The sequence below is a fragment of the Eleginops maclovinus genome, chromosome 16 (assembly GCF_036324505.1).
Source record: "Eleginops maclovinus isolate JMC-PN-2008 ecotype Puerto Natales chromosome 16, JC_Emac_rtc_rv5, whole genome shotgun sequence".
Classification (NCBI taxonomy): Eukaryota; Metazoa; Chordata; class Actinopteri; order Perciformes; family Eleginopidae; genus Eleginops; species Eleginops maclovinus.
Genome location: NC_086364.1, coordinates 13,701,616 through 13,725,221, shown reverse-complemented (window position 1 = coordinate 13,725,221; position 23,606 = coordinate 13,701,616). Strand labels below are relative to the sequence as shown.

Here is a 23,606-nt window from a genome sequence, read left to right as displayed (position 1 = left end):
TTTGTTCATGTTTTAAGTCCAAGTGCCTCTTTATGACAATTACCACTAGATGGCACTATGTCTCTTGAGCAAGTGATCAGATAAATGTTTGACGTTTATGGAGCACATTTACCATATTCACTATACAATCTATATTGGGAGTTGTATAAAAATACTTCTGTGAGTCTTTTAGCCTCATGAACAGTAGCTTTGGTTATGTCCGAGCAATATTAGATGTCCAAATGGGTTGCAATACAAATTGTGGGGGCCTTGGAATTATTAACAGCAGCAGGATACCAAATAAAAAACAAAAAAGGTATTTTGTTGTGAGGGTGTTATAAAATAAGCTTTTGTCCCTTACTGATTTGACCGTTTTCTTTGATGATAACTAAGAATTCATGGTCATAAATAATACATGTGCATGCTAGTGCCTGTAAAGTGCAGCACATTATGAAATGCATAACTGTCCTAATAGAAATGAATATGTGCATTTAAATGTTGGCCAACTTGTGACAATTTATATACGGGATTTTTCTCTTTTATGTAAACATTTATTAATATTAAAATAGCAATGTATACATTTGATAAATAAAAATGGACAATACATACATTTATAAAATTACTCTCCATTCCATAAAAAACAAGTCCATCTACGAGATTACGTACACCTCAAAGAGACTGGCGACAGAGTGCATACGGTAGAAGATTCCAAAAGGAAGTCCAATATTCACAATGGCCGTCCACATTGAGACATTGTAGAATTTTATCTCGATGGGATGATCAAACTGGGGACGAGCACCGAAAGCGGGCATGATCCACAGCTGCCGATCCAGAGTAAGAAAATAAAACACATTTAAACAAGAATATTACTGATCATTGGTTTGTTGCAATAGAATCAATGAAAGAAAAATAAGCTTGAATTGAACTTACAATGATGTTGGCAAACAGTAGAAAGGCACAGACTTCCTTCAGTACTCTTCTCTTCCAACTTGGCTTATCATGGCTTGAAGTCAGAAAGTAGCTGGACTTATGGCTTTCCTGAACACTGATCATCTCTGGATGTTCCTGGAAAGCGTGAGCGTTTGTGTGCAGGGCCGCTTCCTGCATCACATGGAATGGCTCCCGATGGAGGCCTTCGATGATAAAGTAATTCTGCAAGCCGAGCTGTAGCACCGTCAGCAAGGCCCAGGTCAGGTTGAGGGCATTCAGGTATCCTCTGGCTTTTGTCGCCACCACAGCCACGATAGTGAAATAGCTGATGATGAACTGCCCCAGTGAGGCTCCCACCAGCAGCCCCACATCCAGGCTGCGGGTTGGGTTTTTCTCAGACACGTGCTCCCTGTGGTCCAACCTGTAGATGATGCAACCAATCACAGTGGAGAGGGACATCATGCTCACTATCACTATATTCATGATGAAATGGATCAGCAGAGCCTTATCTCTTTTCTTCATATCCCCTGTTTGTATGTCCACCTCGTACACTATGAATGTTGCAAGTCCTGCCACCACCAGGAGGACTCCGGTCAAAGGTCCAGAACACACATCCTTTGTATGGAACTTGACCCTGTGATGGCTGTGATCGTCCACAAGCCGACCAACGTTTTTCCACATGACGTAGGCCATAGCCGAAGCAAAGAGACTGTATTCTATGTTGAAGGGATACAGGTAGTAGGTGGCCTCTTTGAAAATGTTGCATGCCGAGTAACTGCAATTACACTTCTTGTTGACGAAGCTGGCTGAAATGGAAGATTTCAAGTCAGTTTTCTCTTTATGATGCTCAAATAAATCTGAAAAGAGTTGACAATAAACCGTCTCTAAATACCTCTGTACATCTTTTGAGAGACATTGAAGTTTAGATCAGGAATGTCAGTCTGGTGAAGAGACTCCTCAGTGACGGCTGCCATCCACACCACCAGGTTAGTTGAAAGCGTTAGAGTAAGCCCACATCTGTAAGAATGAAAACACATGAGTGTACAGCAAGATTAAATAGCTATATTTTCTGATTAATAAAGAAAAATAATTTACCGTGTAAAATTTGTGTGTAGCTGCACACAGTCTTTTACATGAATCCACAGGAAATATGTCTAAAAACAGACAGGTTTTGTTCAGTTTTCCCAACTCATCAACAGACTGCATGTTCTTGCAACCTGTTCTTAACGTTTTTAAAATAAGACAACCTGAACAAATAGAAACACAGCTTGGACGACAGGAAATGCAACTTTAACAGCAGAGTCACAGTGAAGGTAGCCCACAGCTGTGGCAATCTTGAAGATGTCCATGATGAGGCTGAGAAGTCCAAACAGTAGAAGTCCAGCTAAAACATAAAGTTTAAAGTGATTAAACCTTGAATTGACATTCACCTAGAACCGAAACCCAGAATGAACTGACCTCGGAGCCATGCAGGCCCCGCATGGCCGTCTTTGAACGAAACAGCCTCATCCTTTCGTGAGGTGAAGACTTTGTAAAACAGCATCCACAACATTGTGAGGAGTAGGAGAATGATGAGGAAGATTTGCCTGTGTACAGCAGTAATGGCGACACTGTTGAAGGCACTTCCGCTGACAAGAGCGCAGCCCAGGATCAGAATGTTGATACAGATAATGCCAGACAGGAGCCATCCACCACCATGGTGGGCCCGCTCAATCACTGCGTCCATGTGTTGATTGGTGTCTCGAACACTGGTATTACGGGAAGGACTGGTCAAATGTTGGATGTTGTCCATCTGTGCTGCCGTCTCTATGTTGGATGAATGGGTCTCCACAACATCATTCAGCGTTTTTCTACAAAAGAAAACAAGAAAAAGATTTTTACCAGCTTAGCCTACACTGAAATAATGTCAGCCTACATATTTCTAAGTTTTAAGGTTTATTCTTCACAAAAAAAGTGACATTAGCTCTTTAAAATGGAACGCAGTCCACCTTCCTCATTAAAATGTACAGAATCTCTAAATGTGCAAATAATTTCCACTTATAACTGAAACTATTGGACTCCTCCAAGTGTATTCAATTGTCCCTTTTGCAGATAAAGGGCATTAGAATATTCAAAACAAATTTCAATATAAAAATGCAGTCCAATAGGGTATGGAGGATATGAGGGTAGGAATGAGGCAGACAGGAATAATAAACCATTACACTTATCTGGCAGTGTCAACTTATCATTTGAAGCAATAGTTTAATAGGCTTCAAAAACGTTTGACCCCAGACTCATTGATATAATGTTAAACATTTCAGGGATAGTGCTCTGAGCCTGTACTCTGCACCGTTGACCTTAAAAAAAGGTATGCAAATACATCCCGCCAAACTTACCTAGTGAAAAGTTTGTTGCAGGTCCGGAACAACTGTCGAGCTACAGTTTTCATGATGTCTGTCTTACGCAGACTGTATGACACAAAAAAAGTCAGAAGGTCTCTGGACACCCTGACCTGTTACATCAGTTCAACGATATGTTTAGATAAAACACACTGAGCGTTGGAAATCACGAAATAAGACAGCGTTATTCTCCCTGCTAGTTTTGCTCGCCACCAGCAGCAATAACAGGTGTAATGAGTTTCAGCTGATTACTTATTGTCTCGCACCGCCACACGCAGTGTTGTTCAAACAATTAATTATCATGGGCAGTTCTGATCCGCACTACCAATTCAACTCCTGTTTGGACAAGTACTTTATTTTTATTTATGTAAACAAAAAAACACATGGCGTTTTATGGGCAAGGGATTGTGTTGCGAGTGAGACATCTCGCCTCAGGGTAGGTTCATGTTCAATGAGGGTGCTTTCAATGTTTATTTTTGTTTCATGCACGATCCTGGTACCTCTATGAGGAAGCAGAATTTATGCTTCATTTGTAAATTTCACTTATTGTTTGCTGAATCAGACGTGTAAAAATCCAATACATAGTTTACATCACAACAAAGCTGTTATGTCTTATTATACTATGCTGAAGGGAAAGCAATTAAAACATATATTATTAATTATCTTATACACCAATGTCATAAAAACTTCCATGCCATGATATTTCAATGAACTACAAACAAGAATAGAGGCAAAAATCCACTTAACACTTTTATTATGACTGCCAATTCGTGGCTTTTAGACTTCAATATTATTTTGTGTGTGTATTGTGCCTGTGTGTTGTGTGTTTGGTGAATGTTATTTTATTTGCTAGTGCCAAAGGCAAATTACCTCATGTACATTTTATGTACAATACAGAAATCTGAAATGTGAAAGGTGTGGCTCAGGCTAAAATATAGGCCTCCTCAAGGACAATAATGATGTGCGAGAGAATCTTGAAAAGAGTCCTTAATCAAATTTGAAGATTTAAAAGTTTTAAAACCTACATTTTTCATTCAGTTTTATGTCTGAAATTAAGTTGGATAAAGTGAAATATTGAACCATAGTCGGTTAATATAAGGGCATCTGCATGTCTCTGCAACAAACCTCAATAAAAGTTGTGACTGTGTGTGTGTGGTGGGAGGTGGAGGAGTTAGGTAAGTTGGGGTACCCTTTACATCTCATCACGTAGATAACATATGTCAGACACACTAGGTTAGCGGATTGTTGACACCCCTGTATTTTGTTTTGTCCACTAATTAATAGTTCAGGAAGTGAGTTTGTTTCAGAAGAGAGATGTAGAGAAAGGCCTGGTTTTTGTTATATTTATTTCTTTTATTTGGCACAATCTCCCTTGTCTCCTCCTCCTCCTCACCTGAAGAACATTTGTTGTTTATTCTTTAGTGATTAGAAATAAACATTGTCTGTCTACATTGAATCTGACTTGCTCATTAATTGGTTGTCGTGTGTTACTGTCTCCAGGTCCCCTAGACTTTAGTGGGGACGTAACAGGGACATTTTGTCAATTACTTTGAAAGTGAGACGTATTAAACAGTTCTTAAAGGAAACTTGACTTCCCCAGCAAAGACATAAATGGATTTCTGCCTCAACTTGGAGGCAAAATGGGCTGAGAAGACTGTCCGGAAGTTGTTGTTTAAGAACATGTTTTTCTTTCAAAAAATAATTATAGAATGCCTGATCATGAGAAAAAGGCAGGAGATTGCCCAATCCTGGATAACCACTGGACTGAAAAAATGTTTGTTCATGACTCCTTGTGATAAAAGACCCATTAAGCAAAGGAAAAAGGATGAATCAGGTCTGCTGCTGTAAAAGTAAATATTTTACAGGTCAGCTGCTTGAGCAAGTTGATGTAGTTCAGAGCTCACCAGCTTCATTGTTTATTGGTGTGCACTCATGTGTCTGTCACAAGGTTAGAAACAAAGTTCACCTAATATTCCCTAATCCCGTCACAAACATTCAGGATGCTGAAAACAACAGACATGCTCCTTCTGCTCTTCTGTCTTGTCGGGACTTCGGATTCCCTGTACAAACAGTGGATTCCTGACACCAACTATGAGAACAAGGCCAACTGGGACAAAGAATCTGTTCCATGTGGCAACGACATAGTTCAGTTTCCAGGCCAGAGAAAAGTGTCTGTATTCGTGGAGACCGCAAATGCTGTGAAGGAGATGAGGCTGCCAGTTGATGGAGAGTTCATCCTGAATTCAGGAGCTGGATTTTATGTTGTGAGTGGACAAGATCCGGGCTGTGGAGCGGGTGTTACGAAAAAGTTCAAAGATTCTGAGTCTCTTCGATGGTTAAACCCAGCTCTGTGGCAGGCATCTGCAACCTTGGATGACCTGCAGCGTGGAAACTTCTTGTTCTCAGTCCACGAGGAAAGTGTCCCTTGTCAGTATGATGATGTGGTTTTCAAAGCCAGCTCTTCATTCAGGGTAGACACCAGCACCGGTCAGTCCACTGTTCCTGTCAAATCTGTGTCTGTGCTGGGGAAGAAGTATGAAAGCACCTCGGAGTTCACCCAGTATCTCAGCTCACGTTCAGGCCAGCTACAGTTTCACGGGTCCTCTGCTGTCACTGTTGGAAACCAAGAGTGTGGAGATCCTTCTGGCTGTGCCTGTGGGAATTCTGTAAACCATAAGCAGATCTGTAGCACTGTTCAATGTGCCTCTCTGGGCTGTAAGAAGCCTCTCCTCCCCGTCGGACACTGCTGTAAAGTTTGTGGTGCCATTGTCACAATCCATTTTGCCACTGGTTTTAACCTGCTAACTTACAGACAAAGAATCCATCACCTATTTCTCGTTTTGCCTAAATACAAATCCATTCAGCTGGGCATGTCTAAAATCTTCAAGTCACAGCAGTTGATGGGGGTCATCCCTTTTGGTACTTCACCTGAGATCCAGGTGGTTATTGTGGATGAAGAGAAGGGAACACAGTCAGAGGGTCTGGCCTGGGACATATTAAAGGATGCACGTTCTCATGGCTCAAGCCTGGGTATCACGGAGGCTGAATTTCAAGCCTCCTCCGGGAAGACCAGCAATCAGACTGGAAGCAGTGCTGGGATGGTGGTTGGAACTGTGTTTGGAGTTTTGATTGGGATTACGTTCATAATCACTTTGACCTTTCTGATTCGTAGAGGGGTTATCCAAATGCCATCATCATTGCCATCTCTGCCGTCTCTGCCATCTCTGAGCAGCTTTAGGAGAAGCAGAATCGAGGAAGACCTCGGTGGGCCTCTTGATCATGGTTATGATAATCCCATTTTTGACAAGCCAAACATGATGCCTGAAGTTCCTGGATTTTATGCGACTGAAACACAAAATTCTATCTCCATGACTCAGTCAGGTGTGCACTTTGTAAATCCGGCTTATGATGATAATGAAACTGATTTTAATGCATGAAGGTGAGCGCAGTAAACCTTTACAATGTCAATGATTTAAAACATACTTTGGTATTAACTTGATGATTTGACAGACACAAACAAATCCTCTTAATGCTTTATTTCTGTTTTTTCAGCAAGTGTAAAACACAAATAAAAGAAATGCTGGCAGACATTTGTGTATTTTTTTCCCCCATCCGTTGTACATTCAAGAGCATTAAAGCTGCAGTAAATTCTTAACACACCTACTGCTCCACAAGTTGCTTCAGTCATTTTACAGAGGTGCCACTAGATGGTAGTAAAATTAACCTAAAATGAGATGTATGGGAAAACATCCTCCATATGCACCATAAAATTATATATCTTGTTATGTAACCTCAATAAACATTTATAAGGCACTTCTCTTTAACAAGCTTGCAGTGAAGGCAGATGAACATTTTCTTAAACAAGAGCAATGACATTGTCTTTCTTTGACAGCCAGGCTATAACATATAAGGGCTCTATAAAATCAACCATGTACTTGTGGAGCAGCTGCATAGGACCTGTTACATCAAAGAAAGACAGAGAGCCCCTTTCAAAATCTACAGATAAGCCAATTTTGGTGATATCAGTGCCTTCCAAAGGCGTCTCCACACCAGCATGCCAGGCAAAGAATCCTCTACTGTTCTTTCCGAAGCACCAGGAAAAGTCGTTCCCAGTGATGCAGCTGGTGCTTTGCTCTCCCTTACGATAGATGCTCTTGTACGTGACTCCTACATGTGCTCCCTCCCCACTTAGCTCTGCTTCAATATAGTGCCTCCCCAAGTAAAGGCTGTCCGAAGTCATTGCTTGACGCCAATAATCAAAGCGAGCAATGTGGTCTGGGTAGCTGTGCTGCCAGGGGCTGGTGTTGGTCAGCTTTCTGTTGCCATCCGTTGCACGGAGAAAAGGATGGGTGGTGTCTGGGTCAAAGGTCAAAGTCCTTGTGTCTACAAAATACAGGGGATATATAGGTGGTGAATAATTCCATATCTAAATTAAACATATGGTCAAACAACATGGTAATCACAGATATAATATATATAAAAAGTGTATTTACATCTTAAAAAGTCTTCTCGGGTCTCAGGATCAGGCAGTGCTGGTGGTTCAGATACTGGCATCAGGGATTTAGTACCTAGTTTATATTATGCAGAAAGATTAGATAAAACAGAAGATGTTTACAAAATAGCACTGAGCAAAGAAAGGGGAAAGAGCCTGAATATCTACAGCCGTCCTATAGGCTCTGTGAGGCAGTGGTACTTTGATGGCTAAAAGCATGTCTAAACAGAGCAAAGTGCACTCTTCACCAGGTGTGTCGCCTTCTCCCCTCCCAAATGAAGAGTGTAATCCTACTCAACTGTCTTAATAGCTTCTTTAAAGTCACATGGCTTTTTCAGAAATAATTAAAAAACATGTACTCATTTTGTAACAACAACAACAGCCCATGCTTACGTAAAGTGCCCTGACCTTTGAGATGTCTATTTTTATTATTTCTGTTAAAAGGAATATATTTTTCATCTTTTTAAAATCTGGAATAGCCAAGTTATCAAAGGTTCATCTTCATTCAATGTTCAGTTGCTTTTTGTGAGTTAATTAAAACAACAACTTATTGTTTTAAAAGGGTCCTTGATACTTTCTCATAATGATCATAATCACCTGAATCAAATTGAAATCAAAATCACATTGTGGCAGACTTTGTGATATCAGGAAATGTTGTATGTTTGGCTGATATAATATTGTATTCTGAACAAATGTTCACTCCTAGTTACAAGGTACACCGAAGAGAGAAAGGCTCAGGCCATTATGTCCATAAGGTGCAAAAAAGACTTAAGATAGGGATTTGTATTTATAGAATAGGATCTAAACTCACCACTTTTACATTTCAGTTGTTCTGTGTAGGACGAAAGGATCAGGTCACACAGCTCCTTGGTAGTATCTGTCACAACTTGGACAAAAGAGGTTAGATGGTTCATGCGGTTGATGTGCGGGCTAGGCAGACATACATCTGCCACTCCTTTCTTCCACTCTGAGTACTCCTGGAACAAGCAAAACAAAAGTGACATCTATTAGTGTTTGAGGCGAGACCGATGAGAGACATGCAACTGCTTTTTCCCTGATCTCTGCAAAATGACAGACATTGTAAAATGCCTGTCCTGTATATACTGTCAACACACAGTCAAATAAACTCCTTGTCTCAGAGAACATCCTGTGCTTATCCCAAATCATACGAGACAAAAGACTTATTTGTTTTTATGTGAAATATTTGAGATATTTTGTACCTGCAGGAAGTCCACATCTGACTTGCTCCTGGAGAGTTTATTCATTTGAGCCAAAGTTTTCTGCAGCTCTGTTCTCTTCTGCTCCAGATGTGCCTGGATGCCCTCAGCCTGTCTCAGGGCCTGGCTCTGCTCTCCCTCCAGCACCTCCTTCACCCCTTTTCTGGCCTCCTCGACAGTTGTCTGCAGCCTGGAAAACTGCTGTTCAACAATAACACAAACCTCCTGCACTGAAGACTGAAGAGAAAGAGAAAAAAAAAAACATAATTTCAACCAGACCAACATGCATTTAATTATTGTTTTGGTGTAGTATTTGCGTATATAACATACCTTTATTAAATCAGTGTTGTCCTGGAGCTTTCCAATTGCTTTCTCAGCTGATGAAGAACTCTGACTGATCTCTTCCTGTTTATTCTGCATCTCAGTCTAGAGGACAAACAATTGTCACAAACATTAAAAAAAAACAGATGCTGCAAAGATATCAGGCCATTACATATGACATAAGGAAGTAATATGAAGTTATATTCAGTCCTTTTGAGATGTTGAAATGGGATTCATTTTAGCAGTGGAAGCCACCTTGAGCCATGGCACAAATAGCAAAGATACACATTATAACATGTGTGTTGTGTGGTGTGGTGTGGTGTGGTGTGGTGTGGTGTGGTGTTGTGTTGTGAAGACCTCAATCTGTGTCCGTGCCTCCCCCACAGATGCAGACGTGTGCCCCTCGTGCTCCTGGTTCTCACACTCCAGACACAAACAGCAGCCATCCATCAGACAGAAGCGCTCGATAGGAAGCTGATGAACCTCACAAGTCCGACAGTCGATGTCGTGTAGCGGATCCACAAGACGGTGGTTTTGAAATTTCGTGTTTTCCAGATGGGGTCTAAGATGGGCCTCGCAGTAAGAAACCAGACAAGTCAGGCATGATTTCAGTGCCTTATTAGGGCTGTCCATGCAGGAATCACATACCACATCTTGTGGGAGCAGTATCTCAGTGATAGGATCCGTCAGTTCCCTTTTTAAGTCAATGTTGTTTTGAATATCCTTCACGTCTTCCTCATTACTGCTGCTGCGCGTTGCCATCTTTGAGAGAGTATTCCTGTTTTGCTTGAACTTTAGGTGGTAACGACACTACAGACTACTTTTTGCTGCTCGTTTCTGAAATCTGAAGACCGCCAGTGTGCACAAGGAAAACATTCAAAACCACGCCTGAAGTATTTCAGCCAGCTGAACCATTCTCAATTTTCACCCCTCCCTTGTTTAACTCTTCTCTGTGTCCTGTATCCACACTCGCTAAGCTTAGGATACATCATATTACACAGATGAGGGCAGGAAGTGCATCATGACTAAGCCAGCGAGTGAAATAAACATCCTTTCATTCATTCTGTTAATGACCCAGCTAACTGTTAATGACCCATTTACTAACTTTTCTTTCTCTGGTAAAGTTGAGTTTAAAGGTTTATTTCAATAATAATGGTTTCACAAAAAAGGTTGTGTCTGGATCCTACTGCAGATAACAAAACGTTTTTCAAAGTTTAGCTTTTGGTTATTGAGTGAGTCTAAAGGACCCAAGAGGGAGAGTCTGGAAGTGTTTCCTTCTGATAACAATGTTATCTTAGAGGCATGGAGCTTCCACATGGCACCACTTATCTGCAGTACAACTTCCTGATTTCGGGTCACAGAGTAGAAAGGCAACAGTGACGCTTGTCTTTTGTGTGCAAACAGCATGTGAGGATTATGGCTGAAGATGCCAAATCAACAATGTTCCCCTCTCTGTGTCTGTTCCTCTTCCTCACACAAACACTCACTGTAGATAATTCTGGTGGAGAACATTTTTGTAATTTTATAAAAAAGTCCAAGAGTTAAAAAGAACCACAATTTACATATTAAAAAAATTCTGAATTGTGCCGAAATGTATAGAGCTTGACTCATTAATCAGCCCAAAACGGTGCATCTCACATATAAGGCAAGTGTATGCAGCACTTAATTAATGGATTTATTAGTAAGCAATTTTAAACACAAGAACATCAATATTTATTTATTTAAAATCAATCTTAATGTAAGAAATTGAAGTAGTTAACGAATGCAATACATTATTTAGAACTACTCAGTACTGAGCAACAGTTGGAGGACTGTTATACTGTATTGTCAAGACAAACATGAGTTATTTACAAAAGTGAATACATCTCTATGCAAAATATAGAACAACATGATGCTATATTAAGTATTATATAATGATATAAAGACACAGTGTTTTCACATTCAAGAGAGGGTCAGTAATCTCCATGAACAATTGGCCTGTAGTAACAGAGAGCCACAATAGGACTGTCTTTCTGTATGTAAACACTCACAGAGATGAAACAGTGGCTGTGGATGGACATTTTGCACAGAATGTTGTGATTGAAACAGTTAATAATAAACTTACAATGAAGTTAATGTCAAAAGTATTTATGAAAAAGACACCTTTAAGCAAATGCACAGGCACGAGCATTGCAGGCACATGAGGTGGTAAGATTTACCCCACAGGGGCAAACACTTTCAGGGGACACTGGCCCAACAATCAGTCCTCTGTTAACAGTCTCACATGGCATGCAATGAACACAGGACTGCACTCTGATAATCGTCTTTCAGTTTGTTAAACCATGCAGGACTCCCAGCAACCAACATACAAAATATATTTGCAGTGATTCTCCTGAGGCTAACAGGACAATGAGTCCTACAGAGCCCTATGAGGAATTTGTCTCACAATCACCTATTCATGCTTGACACATTCATCTTCACAATGTGTTTGCTATTTTGTTACCACTGAGGTACCAGGAGAGGTAAATCTTTATGTCTTCCCTGTCCAAATGTCACATTCACTCCACAATGCTCCCCTGAACTAGTAGTAGAAACAGTGGGTTTCTGAAGACCATCCATGCTGGAATTCAAAGACACCATACAAATATCTGAATATTTCCTCACTACGCGCTACAACAGAAATTCCTCACTCACAGTTGTGTGTCCTCTATGTTGTCTGGGTCTTCTATGGTCTCCAGCCGTCTCTTACAGGCCTCTAAGATCTTTTTCCTTGGTCCTAAGGGGATGTGGATACTCTTGAGGTCATGGTCAGAGCACAGCAACAGAGCTTCAAGGTCAATCTTCTCCCTCTTAAAAATGGAGATAAACTCAACCATGCTCTGAGTGGCAAGGAACACCTCCAAAGGGCTTGTGTCAGCCTCGTCATCATCATCCAACCCTAATTCGACTTCTTCCCATGGCAGTTCCTCCACGTTCCTCTCCTGAAGGCTGCGTGCACTGCCGATGCTGTCTTCATCTGCACTTGGGTATTGTTGCAGCCGACTGCGTAAACGCACATTATTGCCTGACTGGTCCACACTGTCCTTATCTCGACCACCAAGGTCAAACATCCCCCCACTCACGTAGTTCCTTCTAAAGACCATGGTTCCCAGACCAGGCCTGTTGAACAGGGAATCATGTCCTGAGTCAGTGCTGATCTCAGAGTACTCCACATCGGGCCCGTGGAGGTCCGGCTCGCTCATGGCACGTGAAATGGCATCGTAATTGTCTCTGGGGAACATGTCACGAACGTTGGGACGACCACGGTCCTTAGGGTTGACGTAAGTCCCCTGTTTGACAAACATGACATCATTGCCCAGCTGAAGTCCAGAGAGAGAACGCACACTCTTCCTCCCATCCTCATAGATTTTAAATGTTCCATCTCCTTGTTTCCTCTTTTCCAGCTTCCTCTGTATCTTGGTCTTCCCGCGGTTTGTGGCATGAAGAGTAGCCTAATACGACATAAAGGAAAAAAAGTAATTAGTCACAATAACCAATGAAAGATTCAGATTTTCCAAACATTATTTGTGACCAATTTAAATGATTTGGGACGGACAGATAATTCACAGTTCTTGTCAATGGTTGGACAATAAGTCCACAAAATAATATAAATCAATATTGTGGTTTATGACCAAACACTTTTAAGACTAGTAATTTAATAATCAGTTTTAACATATTTACTGCTAATAAGCAAATGTTATTATAAAAAACCTAAATATAATCTGTTTTTTAACATAGCTCGTTAGCATTGTAACTGTGACCTTGTTAGCATTTAGCTTAATCTCATCATTTCATGTACTAAAGAAGAGGGATTAAAAACTCTTATCTAATTGGCAGCCTGAACAATGCAACTATGCCAAACAAACAAACAAACTCTGCCCTATAAGAATAAACAAATAAAAACTCCTGACCTGAGAATATGGCACGCTGACTGTGGCTGAATTTAATTTGTGCAACTTGTGGCTAAGAGAGCTGCTGCTGTAACTGGAAAAGCTCATGACGTCTGATGCAGAGGCCTCCGAAGTCTCCTTTTGAAACCTCCGCTCCATGCGTTTGTGATGTTTTTTCTGCATCTTCACGCACTCCTTTATTCGCCGCTCAGCATCGCGAAATGCCCTGTCCTTCATCTTGCTGACCAGCTTCATGTTGAGGCCTGTCTGCTTGGTGGCGATGTTATCCAGGTAGCGCACGCAATCCATGTGATTCTTTGTGGCTGCCATGTCCAATGGCGTGTGGTAGTCGTTGTCCAGGCACCATATGTTGGCACCGAAAGACACCAAGAAGAAAAGGCAGTTGAGGTGACCATTGGCGGCTGCCAGGTGGAGCGGCGTGTTCCCCCATATGTCACACTTGTCAGGGTTTCCTCTGTGGGCCATAAGAAAGATTGTACATACATCATTTTAACTTTCTTTAAGATTGAATAATATATTTTCAGTTCCTGCTTAGACTGTCATGGATACCTGTTGCCTCCTCTGCCTTTTGTTATGATGACATACTCATGAGTAAGCACGTTTTATTATGTTTTTACCACTGACCTGCCAACCATGGGTTGTTAATAGGGCATTGTTCAATAATGTATAATCTAAACACCAAATTGCCCTTTCAGAAACCCAAGCAGACACCTTCCGTAAAAAACAATTTGGTTTAGGCTTCCGATTTGCAAACTGTAGATCTTGATTAAAATGAAAAAAATTGGACTATTATGAAGGGCATAACGGCAACTATAAGCAACATTTACCATTGTGTGACAGTCCACGACCTTAGGGTCACCTCTATGTGTGCCTGTTGCTGTCTTGTCTGTAATATGACCACAAGCTGGCCAGCAACACTGCTACACTACCTGTATCTAGTTTCAGGAGAGGCCAGATAGGTTGCTCCTGACTCAAAAAGCACATGTGCATAGCTGGTGATGTCATGCTGAATTCCTCAGAACAAACCATACAGTACTACTGCTGTTTCAATGATACAGAATAGGGATGTGAGCATAGGACAGCTAAAAAGCTAAATATTCAATTCAATAATACATTATCACATATGTTGGTTAAATAAGGATCTTACTGATATTGACATTCCAAGAAAAACAGGATTTATTCATGATATATAGAGCATGGTTTTCGCCACAAGTTGATATTTCTTAAACCATTTTACCTTTAAATTATTTGCATCTATACTTTCAAGTTTAGAGACATCTCGTTGGTGTCAAACCCCTCTAAAACGTTTTACTAAGCTATCTTAAGTATTGTCCCTGTCTCCCAATGCAGCCACATACAGACTGCTGAATATTTTATATGGTAGATGTGAAGCTACTGTCGAAAGGCGAATGTATTATTGATGGATTGTGTTGTAAGGTTTTCACAGGGAATGTGTGTCAGATCTGCCAGACCCTACCGGGACAGCAATAAGCAAAGTCCCACTCTGATTTCAGCCCCCTTGCTCTTTTCTTCCTGGAAAGGATTTGGTTTGAAAAAGAAAAGGGAGCTTCAGGATCAGGGGTTTTTGAAGTTCAACTTATGGTAAATGGTTGTCATCCGAGTGCATGATGGACAATATTTGGCAAACACACCAGAAAGAGACAATAAAACAATGGTGAAACAGAGGAACCTGTTAACCCTGCGCTGAATAGTACATATAGGAACATAAAATGCCATAAACTAATTTCAAATGATAAACAGCATTTATTTTTAGATTAAATATGTATCACCCTCATATTATGCAGTATGCTTGTTATAGGAAGAGAATGTATCTAAAAAGATAGCTTAATCCGTCATAATTTATATCTGTCCTAGTAAAATACTGAGCACAGCAGTAATAGTTCTACCTACTTATCCCTCCCGTGTTATTTATTGCATTATAGGTTGTTTGCTTCTTCACTTCCTATGACAGCTTGATATTACTGCAGGTCACCCAGTGCAATATACTTGCCAAATACAGCACTGCATGGCAACTTTCCCATGAAATTGTCCAGCAGTTTTAAACTTCTCTTCATTATATCTCTGGGTCTCACGAGTTTGGTGCCCCTGTGAAACATTATGGCAGCTATTTATGTTTAATTTTAGTACCTTATGTCAATCAGGGGGTTTATATGTTTTCTACTATCAATAGAGGAATAGTATGTCCTTGTCAGATAAATACCTCTAGGGCCTTGTTTATACTTGTTCTGTGGGAACTAGTGAACTTAGTTTAGCATCAGGAATGCAAGCCAGTCACTCTTCGTTGCCTGTGTGTTTTCTGAAAAATGCAAAAATAAATGGCCTCAAATCTGATATTTCACATTCAATGAACTGGACACTGATGAATATTCTTCATAGTCTCACTATTACAGTAAGTCTCTCACAAACTTTACTCAATTAAACAGCTTCATAATGGGCTCTTTTTCATGGCTGACATGCTAACCAGGTCAGCCAGAATAAATGAGGAATGGGCTGTTCATGACTCCTCATCACATTAGCTCACTTTGTTGAAGTAATGCCAGCATTTATACAATGAAGCAGCATTCTAACATGATGTTAACTGATGTAAATTGGGTTTTAAAATATGTGTTATTGGTGATTATGTGCAATTGGTTGTTATGTTAGGATAACCATCCGCAATAAATATTGAAATGTCTTATTTTACATTCATGATAAATTGTAGTGCATGTCTCTGAAGTATTTTTACGGGCCAACATGTTCTAGCTTTTATACAATTTAAAACTAACTGAACGTAGGACTGCAGACCATGATGAACTAATATCTGTATGAGTTATATAGATGCTTTCATGAGATGTGTCCCTGCCAACAATTGACCTTGAACAGTTTTATCATTGTAAATGCCATGAATGTGTTCAATTGTATACAGTCAAATGTCCTATGTGGCTTCACAAAGTATGTCAAGCTGAAAAATACACGTAATTGTCTTTCAGAGGAGGATCCTTAGTGTGGAAAAAATCTGGTGAATGTTTAACGGATCAATGTTAAATGTTAAAGCTTTAACTATGAATTTAGCTCAAAATACTTTGTATAGCATGTTCAAATGTAAATGTAAAAACAAAAACCTGTGCCCTAGTGGTTATCTATGCAGACATTGTTTTCATCTTGTTGGGCAACACACTTATCAGTGTTTTCACACATGGCCAAATAGTGGGTTGCTTGGTGAAAGTGTTATTCTAGCCAAGAACATAGCCTTATACTAGCAAAGAGGTTATTGTGTTGAGTTATTACAGTTCAGGGTCTGCACTACTGAACCCTTTCAAATTTTGCACTACAGAAGCCCTCAACAGTCAAGAAAACATTTAGTTTCTTCTATTTTACATGATGACACGTTTTTTTTTATGTGCCATCATCTCGAAATACAAAATGTTGTTTTTTGCAAGATATGGGAATACATATTAATGTTTAATTTATAAACATTGTTATCTCTAATGTCAAGAAAGAAAAAATAAATATCCCATCATCCCAGGAAAACAACATTTGCTTTTTAGAGATGTCACACTGGACATTTTCACTTTTCTCTAAAATTGTTTTAGTACCTAATACGAATGATTGAAGATGGGGAAAGTATTTCTCACACGTCCTTAATAAAATTAATTATAGCCTATAATATCTACCAATGCTTTGTACCCACCCCCTCCCGACGATCAGCCGCAAAGCCTCCAGGTTGCCGTGATAAGCAGCCCATAACGTCGGCGTCATGCCATCCTCATCCGGGGCGTTCAGATCCTTCCGAGTTGCCTCCTTCAGCAGGTCCAGGTAGCCGTCCCGGGCCGCCCTGTGGTACCTGTCATTCATGGTGAAGAGTTAATCCACCATGCTGGACTCCAGTGAGTTTCATCAACTCCACCACCACCACCACCACCACCTTCATCGTCGTCGTCTTGCGGCGATGTAGTGGGATGAGACCGGCTGAGGTGTCATGTTTGTCCGGCAGTTCTCCTACAGCCAGCCGCTCCTGCTCAGTGGGGGAACGCGTCAGTCGGTGGTATCGGTGGTATCCATGGACGCGCCAGTGCACACACAATGTTTGGGTAACAGTGCTCCCGGTGGCCGAGGTCAAACACAGTCAATTAAATCCCCCACTAAGTCTAAAGTCTTATTTAAGTGTTGTTCATATTTCACCTCATTAAAAAAAATCTGCCAAGAAACAAGATGTATAAATAAAGGTACTGCAGTAAAAATAGATGATGTACATCTGAATTGTAGGGTAGAACTACAACGTTGAAAACTAATTGAAATACTCAAGTAGGCCTAAAGTACAGTAAATCGACATAGTTACTTTACCCCACTGAACATATCATTGAGAAATTAATGTTGCTGGTAAAAACTGTTAAGATGTTTTTATTGATTGATTTCCCCAATGACCTCAAGCCTGGCATCTCTCAGTAATCTTTAACAAATTGTTTGTGCAAGTACGTAAACCAACTAATACAATCTAGGTTTTAAACCCATATAATCAACACACAGGGATAAACCAGAAGAGTTAGGCTATAAAGTTGTGAAGGAAATGATAATTAGGACACATATTCACAAGGGTGGGATAAGTACTCAGATATTGTACTTGAGTAAAAGTAGAAGTACCAGGTTATAGGAATACTCTGTTACAAGTTAAAGTCCTGCAGTCAAAAGGTTACTCAAGTAAAAAAGTATTAGCACCAAAATATACTTAAAGTACCAAAAGTAAAAGTACTTATTATGCAGATTGGTCTATTTTAGAATCATTACATGTTTTGGTTATAATTATTGATGCATTTAATTGTTATCAAAGCTGGTTATCAAATAGGTGCAGCTAGTTTGAATGACTTTCTATACTGCAGGGCAGCTTGTGAATTTACTCCAGGTGTAACTAAAGTCTTATTTAAGTGTTGATTATATTCCAAATTATTAATCCAAATCTGCAAAGTAACTAAAGGTAAACAATACATGTAGTGGAGTAAAAGTACAACATTCACCTCTGAATTGTGGAGTAGAAGTAACAAAAGTATTAAAACAAATGAAATACTTTTGTACTTAAGTACAGTATTTGAGTAAATTTACTTTGCTACTTCCCACCTCTGCACATTTACGAATACAAAATATTTCCTGGAACTGTCTCAGTGTGACTGACACACAGGGAAGTGTAACTGGTGTCATTGTGAGTTTGTGTTCCTTTGAATAAACCATTGTTCTCACTTTCCATTGCTGGTAGGTTTGCCAGAGAAACATGAATACAGACAAACACAGATTTCATGAATGTCACAATGAAAAAGTATTTCTGCTATCAGCCCCACCCTAATAAGCATATTTGCACCAGGGGCAGCAGAATGAAGCCTCAGATGCTAACCACATTGAAATTTACATAAGAAAAGGCACTGATAGTGGCCAGGCTTTTCATGTATTACACCTCTAGCCTAAGAGACAAGCTACAGAGACACAATTATTCATTGAGCTATGCCTAGCATTGAAGAACTCGAAGTATTGCCTTCAAGCAGGGAATCAATAAGATAAGAGAGTAACACATTCTACGCCTACATAAAGATTTTAAGATCATGTGTAGATTGTGAGCGGCATGTAGTCTGCAAAAACAGAATTTAGTTGAGCAAAGTAACACAACTAATAAAGACCCCAGCCCAAAGTATCCATAAATGCAAAAAGATAATTAAAAAAAGGTTATTAATAACTATTGACATATGAAGTTTAATTTGTCCTTTCCGTTAACATTTATTTTGTGCATGCCTCGTGTACGCTTTTACAACAAATACCTGGAATTCCGATGTATTGTATAATATCAAAAAAAGTTGTTTATCTAAAAAGAAACCGGTTTCTTGTATTTTGGAAATCGTGAGAAAAGGTTTTTCCTGGAAACAACTCTTGAACTTTGCATTAATATTTTGTGCAAAACAGGCTGTGTTTGGTAATAATATGGTGTTCAAAACAGATTATTGACATTTATGACCGTACAGTAAACCACAGTGTTTTCAAAAGGCATATAAAAGCCACGACAGCTCAGACTGCCTCTCAGGATCACACTGCATCAGGTAGGCTTACAGGTACCCTGAAACCTCTTCTTGAATATTAGAAGGTCTAGCTTTGTTGGATTGTTATATGATTTACATTTTGGTAATTAACAAGAGCTACTTTTGAATAGATTTCACTTGTTATTCCTACTTTTAATAGTGATACACAGAGGGTAGATTTAAGACAAAATTCCATTTAAACGTGGTTGTGAATTCTCACTCAATACCGCAAGTCACATGCATTGCTTGACAAATGGAGCCTGGAGAGGATGAAATTAAACCCATTTGTTGATTTGAAACTACTCTTTTGTGTAGCACCATCAGGGTGACAATTATGCAGATTTTTTGCCAGTGAAAGGGTTTCGCTTGGGCGGGATCTGTCTTTACAGGGATCCGATGAGTGGGTGTAGCTGCTAAACCTGTAATGTCTTATATAAAACAAGATGCAGCAAACAACTGATTTGTGAGTAGACCTTAAAGAAAGAAGGATGTGTTTGAACACTGGCTATCCATGCGACTGTTTGACCCATGGCAATCCCTGTGAACCATGCAGGATGACCGTCAAAGACAGGGAGAGGGAGGAGGCCCACCTTTCCAACGACATCAATGTGCCGGGTCGATCCGGGAGCACATGCGAACCAGAACTGAACATCCATTCAAATGGGGTCATGAAGGAGCGGGGTCGAAACTTTGGATTGATGCTGTCTGGGATCATTTGTTTAAACATTTTGATCCTGGGATGTGCCTTGGTCAGCGGCAGTGCCTACAAAGATGTTAATATCAGCAGCTCTGACCTGCAGGTTTTCCTCATCATCCTCCTCCTCCTCACCTCCATTTGGATGGTTTATTATGTTGTCTTCACGGCCAGGAAAGAAGATGCCATTGCATACAAAGATTGCCATGCAGGACCTGTTTGGCTCAGGGGTAAGTTAATGATATGGATTGATGTTTTTTTAATATAATGTTTATTTTAGAACAACTTTATGATTTGGATTTTCGCCCCTTTAGGAGGACTTGTGCTGTTTGGACTGCTTACTATCATCATGGACATTTTCAAGATAGCCAGCTATGTGGGCTACCTCCACTGTGATTCTGCTGTTAAGGTTGCATTTCCTGTGGTGCAACTTGTCTTCGTTGTTTTGCAGGTAAACGTACCCATTACAAAAAATTAAGCTCAATTAATATACTCATTCTTCATGGTTGCAAAATATTGATGCTTTGTGCATTCTCTTTGCAGACATACTTTTTGTGGATCCACGCTATGGACTGTGTGGAGCTCCAAAGAAACATAACACGGTAGCTGATTATTGAATTTCCTTTTTATTTTTTCATCATTCACTGTCTTCGTAAACAAGCTATTCCTGAGGGTATCCATTTGATACAACTTTTGTTCCACGAGACAATTGAGTGTTCTTGTGTGGTGTAGTTGCTGCCACAGAACTGATCAATTGTCATCAATAAATCATTTGATTAATAAATGTCAGAGGACGTTTAATGATGCTTTACACAATTATCCAGAGTCCAAGTTGCAAATTTTACAGTCAAACCCAATTTTTTCTTTTTGCACACATAGACAAACCCAGCAAGTATTGATACTACATTTAACATAATATTAAACTTGAAGCACTATTTTTTAGTTTTCCTTCTGTCCATTGACCACAACTAGTAGTTTTAGCTCTTAACTGCAATGCTACATGGTTTGAAAATCATATTGAATTAAATTAAGACTTCTTTTACTCGATGGATACTGACTTTTTAACATTGCACTCACTAAAGTCACTAACATCACTAAAGCAGATCATTGAGTTCTTTTGTAACTGTTTTTGTCTGTGAACATTATTCTCTTTTGTCTCATTATTTAGCTGTGGGCTGATGCTAACCCTCTCCACAAATCTAGTTGTGTGGATGACCGCAGTCACTGAGGAGTCCCTTCATCAAACAACAGTTCCCGAATATTCAAGTAACACCACAAAACTCTCCGGACGAAACATATACAGTAGAGGTAATTTTAGCATTAAAAGCACTCAAAACAGATATCACAATGACTAAAGTACCATGACATAACATTTTTGTGTCTTGTTATGTCCTACAGCGGGTTATGGGGACGATACCTGCAAGTGCAGCCACACTTCATGCAGCCTCTTCAAGGAGGCCTACTACTACTTGTACCCCTTCAACATTGAGTTCAGTCTCTTTGCCTCGGCCATGACCTACATCATGTGGAAAAATGTGGGAAGAGTAACAGAAGAACATGGACACCATAAAATCAAATTCCGTCCGACTGAGGTTTTTCTTGGTCCTGTGGCAGGAGTTCTCTTAGTGGTGGCAGGTCTGGCAACCTTTATCGTATATGAGATGGAAATACTGAAGTACAATAGGGATGAAGACAAGAAAGACAAAGTAGTTATGATCCACTTTGTCATGAATATAGTGATAGTGACCCTAATGTCTGTGTCAACTGTGATCGGCTGTGCGATCTACAAGGTAGACCACAGGGACCATGTATCAGACAAAAACCCCACACGCAGCCTGGATGTGGGGCTGCTGGTTGGAGCCTCACTGGGGCAGTTCATCATCAGCTATTTCAGCATCGTAGCGATGGCTGGCACCGGAGCCAAAGGCTATCTAAACAGGCTCAACTTGGCGTGGGCTATCCTGATGGTGATCCAACTCGGCCTGCAGAACTATTTCATAATTGAAGGTCTACATCGGGAGCCCTTTCACGAGGTGCAACAAATCAGTGTGTTGGCAAATCCATACGTGCTGCAGCCAGGCAAAGATTTGAGCATCCTTGAAGGATCAGACATGGAAACAAAGCCCAGCCCAGTACTCACAGAAGACAGCCTGCCCAATCACACAGCCGAGCACAGGCCTAAACTGTTATGGAAGAGACGGGTATTGAAGGAGGTTTGTGCGTTTTTGCTGCTGGGCAACGTCATTGTGAGTAGTATTTTTCCTCATTTTCTCAAAGTTACTGTGTTAAAATTCACCGATTACTCAACCTGTTCTCATCTCTTTTTTTTGACAGCTGTGGATAATGCCAGCATTCGGTGCTCGTCCCCAGTTTGACCATGCTACTGAAACTGAATTCTACCAATTCAACATGTGGGCTGCAGTTGTAAACGTTGGACTTCCATTTGGCATCTTTTACCGCATGCATTCAGTTGCCAGTCTCTTTGAGGTTTTTCTGACATCATAACACTGCGGATCACATGATGTGTGCAGCCAAATGTTTTGATAATAGAAAGCTGTTTTGTATAAACTCTAGTTTGTTTGATTCATCTTTTTTATTTCTTTATAAATGTGAGAAGTAGTTGTTCACTGACAAATATCATCACTCTATATACAAGTATATAGGCTATGTCAAAGTAAATGTTTTTCAAAACGTTATTTTCAGAAGTCAATAGGCCTAATAATGAATTGCAAAGATGATCTTGTATGACATTATTTTTGTTTTTGCCTATGTACACACAAAATAAAAGCAAGAAATTCAAGTGGTTGAGTAAGAGAATGATTGTGTCAACAATTGTTATGATTATAATTGTAATGACTATTGTTGTAATTATTAGTAGTACACATCGGTGTAGTAAGCCCGCCCAATACAAAAGCTTTAGTCAAATTAGAATGTTTGACTAAAGCTTTTGTATTGGGCGGGCTTACTACACCGAAGAGATTTGTAGTCTAAAACCAGCTTTACCTAGAAAGAAGTTTGTTAGAGATTAGACTTTAGTCGATTGATTGAAGTTATCAGACAGAAAATGAAACGTTTTAATAAAATAGTATTTAAGAAAATTACCAAACATTTTCTAATTTCAGACAAAATTATAATTTTTTATTACTATCTTTGAATTTAGGAAATTCTTATGGGAATGTTTCACCAAAACAATAATTGACTCTACTGAGAGATTAAATCAATCAGACATGAGTAGCCTAATGGATAAAGAAACTCATTTCCAGTTGCAACCCTTCAATTATACATTATGCACTAAATGTACAGTGTATACTGTTCTCCTATTAGATTATTATTAGATTACCTAATATATGAGTTACTATATTGGGGCTACTACTTAAAACTGGATATTGCAAACACGTAAATTCATGTATTTTAATAGGTTATGTCAGTGTGTTATTCAAGAAACACTATGCACAGTCACATGATTGAATGCACCCAACACATGCTTTCTTAAAGCATTTAGGGGCTTACAAGCTTGAAATAATAGCATTACAAGAAACAAAAGTCAGTAAAGTGCTAATTATTTAAGCGTATATATTACGTTTACGTTTGAGTCAGGCATATTAAAAGC

At 39.7% G+C, this 23,606-nt stretch overlaps 5 protein-coding genes across 7 annotated transcripts; 2 read left to right on the top strand and 3 right to left on the bottom strand.

The window, feature by feature from the left end:
- Positions 1–504: 504 nt before the first annotated feature.
- LOC134878216 (proton channel OTOP2-like) lies at positions 505–3,518 on the bottom strand. The gene is made up of 7 exons (XM_063904112.1): positions 3,285–3,518; positions 2,368–2,759; positions 2,157–2,293; positions 2,005–2,063; positions 1,802–1,926; positions 910–1,715; positions 505–800 (listed from the first exon to the last, which is right to left on the bottom strand). Exons 1-7 carry the CDS (start codon positions 3,335–3,337, stop codon positions 630–632), a joined length of 1,743 nt encoding a protein of 580 aa, XP_063760182.1. The 5' UTR covers positions 3,338–3,518; the 3' UTR covers positions 505–629.
- Positions 3,519–5,254: 1,736 nt separating this feature from the next.
- Positions 5,255–6,972, top strand: amn (amnion associated transmembrane protein). The gene has a single exon (XM_063904114.1). It carries the CDS (start codon positions 5,288–5,290, stop codon positions 6,722–6,724), a length of 1,437 nt encoding a protein of 478 aa, XP_063760184.1. The 5' UTR covers positions 5,255–5,287; the 3' UTR covers positions 6,725–6,972.
- Positions 6,809–10,326, bottom strand: LOC134878217 (tripartite motif-containing protein 16-like). Its single transcript, XM_063904113.1, has 6 exons — positions 9,675–10,326; positions 9,327–9,422; positions 9,000–9,233; positions 8,591–8,756; positions 7,781–7,855; positions 6,809–7,670 (listed from the first exon to the last, which is right to left on the bottom strand). Exons 1-6 carry the CDS (start codon positions 10,077–10,079, stop codon positions 7,144–7,146), a joined length of 1,503 nt encoding a protein of 500 aa, XP_063760183.1. The 5' UTR covers positions 10,080–10,326; the 3' UTR covers positions 6,809–7,143.
- Positions 10,327–10,973: 647 nt separating this feature from the next.
- ush1ga (Usher syndrome 1Ga (autosomal recessive)) lies at positions 10,974–17,267 on the bottom strand. Its single transcript, XM_063904282.1, has 3 exons — positions 16,938–17,267; positions 13,247–13,700; positions 10,974–12,787 (listed from the first exon to the last, which is right to left on the bottom strand). Exons 1-3 carry the CDS (start codon positions 17,099–17,101, stop codon positions 11,987–11,989), a joined length of 1,419 nt encoding a protein of 472 aa, XP_063760352.1. The 5' UTR covers positions 17,102–17,267; the 3' UTR covers positions 10,974–11,986.
- A 2,039-nt stretch (positions 17,268–19,306) lies between these two features.
- LOC134878295 (proton channel OTOP2-like) lies at positions 19,307–22,796 on the top strand. 3 transcript variants are annotated; one of them, XM_063904243.1, is made up of 7 exons: positions 19,307–19,323; positions 19,856–20,226; positions 20,311–20,447; positions 20,540–20,598; positions 21,165–21,304; positions 21,395–22,242; positions 22,331–22,796. In XM_063904243.1, the coding sequence occupies exons 2-7, from the start codon at positions 19,857–19,859 to the stop codon at positions 22,499–22,501; spliced, it is 1,725 nt and encodes a 574-aa protein (XP_063760313.1). In that variant the 5' UTR covers positions 19,307–19,323; position 19,856; the 3' UTR covers positions 22,502–22,796. The 3 variants fall into 3 exon arrangements, with proteins under 3 accessions (XP_063760313.1, XP_063760312.1, XP_063760311.1); XM_063904242.1 differs by having other exon boundaries at positions 19,314–19,335; XM_063904241.1 differs by lacking the exon at positions 19,307–19,323 and having other exon boundaries at positions 19,687–20,226.
- The last annotated feature ends 810 nt before the right edge of the window (positions 22,797–23,606 follow it).

Coding starts and splice junctions, on each gene's coding strand:
- LOC134878216 (XM_063904112.1), bottom strand. CDS start 3,337: ATGAAAACTGTAGCTCGACAGTTGTTCCGGACCTGCAACAAACTTTTC. Junction 2,760..3,284: donor TGCAACAAACTTTTCACTAG/GTAAGTTTGGCG, acceptor TTTCTTTTGTAG/AAAAACGCTGAATGATGTTG. Junction 1,716..1,801: donor CTCTCAAAAGATGTACAGAG/GTATTTAGAGAC, acceptor CTTCCATTTCAG/CCAGCTTCGTCAACAAGAAG.
- LOC134878217 (XM_063904113.1), bottom strand. CDS start 10,079: ATGGCAACGCGCAGCAGCAGTAATGAGGAAGACGTGAAGGATATTCAA. Junction 8,757..8,999: donor CAGATGTGGACTTCCTGCAG/GTACAAAATATC, acceptor TGCTTGTTCCAG/GAGTACTCAGAGTGGAAGAA. Junction 7,671..7,780: donor CCGAGAAGACTTTTTAAGAT/GTAAATACACTT, acceptor TGTATTTTGTAG/ACACAAGGACTTTGACCTTT.
- ush1ga (XM_063904282.1), bottom strand. CDS start 17,101: ATGAATGACAGGTACCACAGGGCGGCCCGGGACGGCTACCTGGACCTG. Junction 13,701..16,937: donor CGGCTGATCGTCGGGAGGGG/GTGGGTACAAAG, acceptor TATGGCCCACAG/AGGAAACCCTGACAAGTGTG. Junction 12,788..13,246: donor TCAGCGTGCCATATTCTCAG/GTCAGGAGTTTT, acceptor ATGTCGTATTAG/GCTACTCTTCATGCCACAAA.
- amn (XM_063904114.1), top strand. CDS start 5,288: ATGCTGAAAACAACAGACATGCTCCTTCTGCTCTTCTGTCTTGTCGGG.
- LOC134878295 (XM_063904241.1), top strand. CDS start 19,791: ATGTGTTTGAACACTGGCTATCCATGCGACTGTTTGACCCATGGCAAT. Junction 20,448..20,539: donor TTGTCTTCGTTGTTTTGCAG/GTAAACGTACCC, acceptor TTCTCTTTGCAG/ACATACTTTTTGTGGATCCA. Junction 22,243..22,330: donor TGCTGCTGGGCAACGTCATT/GTGAGTAGTATT, acceptor TTTTTTTGACAG/CTGTGGATAATGCCAGCATT.